The sequence below is a fragment of the Penaeus monodon genome, chromosome 16 (assembly GCF_015228065.2).
Source record: "Penaeus monodon isolate SGIC_2016 chromosome 16, NSTDA_Pmon_1, whole genome shotgun sequence".
NCBI classification, from domain to species: Eukaryota; Metazoa; Arthropoda; class Malacostraca; order Decapoda; family Penaeidae; genus Penaeus; species Penaeus monodon.
Window position 1 is genome coordinate 18,180,273 of NC_051401.1, and position 5,326 is coordinate 18,185,598.

A 5,326-nucleotide genomic window follows, 5' to 3' on the forward strand; every position below is an offset into this window, starting at 1 on the left:
TGTTGTTATTGTTGTTATTATTGTTATTGTCCTTCTTACTGATGTCATTATTTTTGTTTATTGTAATTTTGGGGGTTTTATTAGATGCCTCTTACGTTTTCTACATTTGTTTATTTTTTACTGAATGAATTCAATGATTTTTTCTCTTGAATTACATTTAATATTTTCCATCTCATAAAGTTCTTTCATAGAAAAATAATAATTTCCAGCTGATCGAGAAGCAATGATCAAATCCCAGAAGGATGAAATACAAGCGGCAGAGTGCCAGGGAAAGACCCACGTCGCCTCACGCCTGCCGCGGCTACACCAGGAACAGTTAGCACAACTCGATGCCCGTCATGCACAGGAGATATCCACCATGCATGTCCGGATTCTGCAGTTGCTGGATCAGAAGGTAGGTTTGTGAGGTCCTTTTGTTCTAGATTAATTTTAGTATGTTGTCACTTCTTGTATTTGTGCATGAGTTTACATGATGTCGCTAAGATCACATTATTTAGACTAACAGGCTAAGAAACTTCCTATAAATCAGAATTTTGTTAGTTAGCTGGTTAGTTGGTTTGTTTTGTTGTTGTTGTTGTTGTTGGTTTGTCTGGATTCTAAAAGAGGTTAGTACATACTGGATCTTAGTGCTCATGGACCAAACTCATGTGAAATATCAAGACTCCTCTTTGCAATACTATTAGTCCTTTTTTCCGCTGGATTTTCTTTCTTCTTCTTCTTTCTTTCTTTCTTTCTTTCTTTTCCTATTTTCTATTTTCTAAAGTCTATATTTGTCTTATTATTTTGTGCCAAGATGATAATAGACTGTTTCATTGAGTAGATGTCATATCTGTCCAAGTAATTTACACTGCAATAACAATGACAGTAAGTAACATTTTGTTACTTGTGCTGCTTTTTATATTTTTGTAATATTCAATTTTCTGTAACACACCCAATGATGCTAGTAATATTGGGCAGGAATCTGTTCCTGCATGTGGACATACTGTCCTACCTGGAATCAGCCCTCTCCCAGGAAAGGTGTACAGCTGGTAAACATCACCCTCATGGACTGGTGGAGATATACATGAATTGCAAAAAAATGTGATGAATTTTGTAATGAGATGACTATGCTTGTTGAAAATATATGAATTTGTTTGAGAGAAATCTACTAATTTGCTGGAGGTAAATGTAGATGTAGACAATATAGTATTACATGGAAGAGTCTTACCAAAGTACATTTGAAGGTGCAAAGAGCAGGGTTGGCTGTGGTATAATGTGTACTAGGCAGTGACACTTTGCTTTAAAAAAGAGAAATATATAGTTTAGAGAATTAAATATATTGGAAGTTACATAGGTATCTCAAATCCAGTTTAACTAAAAATTAAATTTTACTTTTGCCAAATATTACATTAAGAAAAGGGTTTATCTATCATGAAAAAGGAACTTTTTAGTTTTAATAATTCTTGACTGCATATGCAAGGGGCATTCATTTCACATTGTCTTCCAAAATTATCAATAATTTAGCTTGAAGTGCCTATGTTTTCATTTTCCCCCTTTTTATTTATTAAATTGTAATGATATTTTTGGGAAGATTTGTAAAAGTAATAGTTTATAGTTGAACGGCTTAGTTCTAGTAACTTATATTATTATCCACTTTGTATAGTTAATGATATTTACATAAAATAATTGCATTATTAACACTTTATGCTGGGATGGCATGATATACATTCTGTATCCACTGTGATTTTAGTTTTTAATTGTATTTACATGTAGATGGTTCAAGCAATTAGTCACCAAGGAGTCAGTTCCTAGTCATACTACTCTAACCAGTTTACCCCTTTTCCTTGATTTTCAAAAAGACTTTAAAAAATTTTTTATTGTTAGAAGTGTTTTAATAGCATTATAATAATCATAATGTAAGTGACAATACTGAGAGTATCTTTATTAAGCTGTTGGATCTGGGTGCTTCACTGCCCAAAATCTTATGCTTACTGGAGCACTCACTCTTACATGTGTGTGGCTTGTAGGACAGGCGGGCATGAACACTTGTGCGATGACAAGACTCCATATTTCCTCCTTGCAAAGTTACTTTCTCTTTTTCTGCATAAGCATTTTAAGCTTTTTTTTTGCCAATTTTCAATGTCTATATTTATCATTGGATTTGCTTTATCCAGATGGTAATAAAATGTTTTCACTGCAGATTCCATATCATCTCTCTAGGTTGTCCACAACTCAGTGCAGTATAATAACAATAAGTAACATTTTGTTATGCGTGTTTTATTTTGTAATACTCCCATTTTCTGTAATAGGATTCTGGGCATGGAAATAATGTCCTCCCTGGAGATGATGCTCTTCCAGATATGGCTTGATGGAAGTAATGCAAAAGCCCCTTAGCCTTTAGCCAAGGTCCCGTCACCCCGGTGCTCAGCCAGATATTCCCACAATAGCATGTTCACATCACTCTCCCCTCAAGCCAAATTTTTTCTTGACGTGACAATCATATCATCTGGATCGTTGTGGTTAATAGCATTTGGAGAGAGAGAGAGAGAGAGAGAGAGAGAGAGAGAGAGAGAGAGAGAGAGAGAGAGAGAGAGAGAGAGAGAGAGAGAGAGAGAGAGAGAGAGAGAGAGAGAGAAAGGATCCAAAAAATTCAAGGAACAGGGAAATCATGTGAGCACTTGTAGAGCCATCTGTATGAAACGAAGATTCACTAAAAACTGCAGTTGACAATACATGTATCCTTATGCAAAGGGTCAGTTGTCAGTGGACCAAATTAAAGGAATAAAATCATTAGAGAAATCACTAAACCTCTTACCTGTGCTCCAAATCATGATCCAAAGTCACCAGGAAAATGTTGTGTTCACTGTAGTAGTATTTTGTGAAATGTCTATGCACATAGATGATTCTGCAAGTGCTTAGCATGTAGGAGTCAGTAAGTAGACTGACTGTGGAAACACAAACTAATTCTTTCAGTGTTGATGCTGTTAATTTTATTATAGACATTACTAACAGCAATATAAAGTACCAGAAAATATTTTTAAAAAATCAAGGAAACAGGTGAGACAAGTAGTCCTCATAATTGGCTCATTGGTGATTTAGTACTTGAGGAGCCATCTATGTGTTAATTAACAAGGTAAACTCGCAGTGGTCTTGGCATGTAGGTACAGTCAACAACAACGCAACAGCAAAAAAACATTGTTAATATTACTTGTGTTCAATGAGGAACTGAATGCTTCTCTCTGTTAACACCTTATTATGGTGCTACCTACCTTGCCTTGCTATTCCACACCACTTCATAAATTTTTCATATTAGTTTGTGCAAAGGTTAATGGTACTTATTTTTCTAACTGTACATGGTTAAAAGTTGATGGTTAAAACAGATAAATATACTAGACATCAAAAGTCATATAAAGCACTATAGTATTTTGGGAAAAAGGGGGAAAATGAGTTAACAGTTAGGTGGGCAGAAGGGGATGAAGAAGAGAAGGAAAAGCAAAGGGGGAGAAGTAAAAACCATGCAAAATTATTTGAGGCAAGGGCTGAGGTCCAAGGCAGGGATGATCCCCTACCTTGGGCCTCGGTCTCCTCACCCCCCCCTCCCCAGATCAAGGGATTGGGGAGGATGTAGGTACATGCCATCCATAGTGGCATCGGGTTAATATGATTTTTTCTTTCAACTTAAAAAGCATTGAATCAAATAGAATACATGGTCCAGAATTATTGCTATATATGGGTTTCCTTTTTCCTGCTTGTTGCCCTTCCATCTTGTTGCTAATTACCTAAGATGTTGAAGGTGCAGAACTTCAAACAATAAGTCCTTTTTATCTTTACAGGTAACAGAGCAACAATCAACATTACAACAGGTTGGTGTACCAGGATTTCATGAAACAGAAAACCCAGTTGAAATTAAGATCCAGATGTATATAATGGACTTTATAGTTAAAATTGGGGGCATTAAGGTACCTTGATAGTTATTGTCAAATAGTCTTAGTATTTTCTGCAACAGGAGTGCAGTTTGGATATTATATATTATTTAATATTGTTATCTATATTGACAATTTAAAGTATATGGATTATTAAATATTTTTACTATACTGGGAATGAGTTTTATTAACCCTCCTCTACAACTATTTTTTTATGTAGTGGATGTAACCATTGATATATGCACATGCTGGGGTAGACTAACCTTTTCAAGTCAAAAGATCCAAAGTTTTATCCTTTTAATTGTGTATGGAAATAAGGGTCAAATAAAAACTAGATCTAAGAAGTAGGATATTTTATGAGGGTATAAACCTATAACTTCCTTATGTACAATATATTTCCATAAGGTATTGCCTTTATGGAGTAAATTCCATCATTCCACATTTGTTACTCTAGAGCACTCCAGAAGTACAGCCAGGGAGAGACACCAGAGCCCATAGAAGAAACTATAATTATTGGTATTCACTTAATGGTCTCAGGAAAGTTTATAGTGACTATGAGTGTTTATAATTATTGGTATTCACTTAATGGTCTCAGGAAAGTTTATAGTGACTATGAGTGTTAATCATTCATGTTGAAATTATTGCAGATACTCAACAGTGCAAAATTCAAACAAGATATGACTAGTTACTCTTTTCATAGTACAGTTATTTTTATTTATTGAAAATTTTTTGCCACTTCAACATCTAGGGTCATTATCAATGTATACAAGAATATAGCAACATAGTGTGGCATAGGGGCAAAGCTTTTGGTTCCCCTAGGCAATGTGTGTGGATTTCCAGAAAGGTCAAAACAAACAAATGTACCAGACATCACAGGTCATACAGCACTATGGTACAGTATTGTGGCAAAAAGGGTTAACAATTTGGATAAGTGGACAGAAGGGGATGAAGAGAAAGAAAAGGAAAGAGGGAGAAGAAAAGACCCTGCAGGCGAGGGCTGAGGTCCAAGGCAGGAGTGACCCCCACAATAGGTCTCAGTCTCTGCCTCACAAGCCCCCCCCCCCCCCAACACTAATGAGCAAAGGATTGGGGGAGGGGGGTGGGTTACATTACATCAAAGCACACACTGAACTTCTTGTTGATCCCTAAACAGCTGCTTCCTCCACAAAATATGTGAATGACAGTATTTGCACTTTGAAAGATGTAATGAACATTTCAATTTTACATTTACCAGAAATCCATTATGTTTCTGAATTTGTCATGGATTATCTTATTGATGTCAGGAGGCTTGTATGCAAGCACTCTTCACTACAGGCCTGCATTTATACATGCAATACTGAGTGTGTGAATGAGTGAGCAAGTCGGTCAGTCAGTCAATCAGACAATTTAAGAGAGAGAGAGAGTGGGTGAGTGAGTGTGAGTGT

General features: G+C 36.0%; 1 protein-coding gene across 2 annotated transcripts in view; it reads left to right on the forward strand.

Annotated features, from left to right (window-relative positions):
- Positions 1-4,074, forward strand: part of LOC119582612 (protein DGCR6-like) — an 8,078-nt gene extending 4,004 nt beyond the window's left edge. For both annotated transcript variants that reach the window (XM_037930988.1, XM_037930987.1), the window contains exons 3-4: positions 210-394; positions 3,813-4,074. In XM_037930988.1, the coding sequence (XP_037786916.1) occupies positions 210-394; positions 3,813-3,947 (320 nt within the window). In that variant the 3' untranslated portion in view covers positions 3,948-4,074. The remainder of the gene's footprint in view (positions 1-209; positions 395-3,812) is intronic.
- Positions 4,075-5,326: the final 1,252 nt, after the last annotated feature.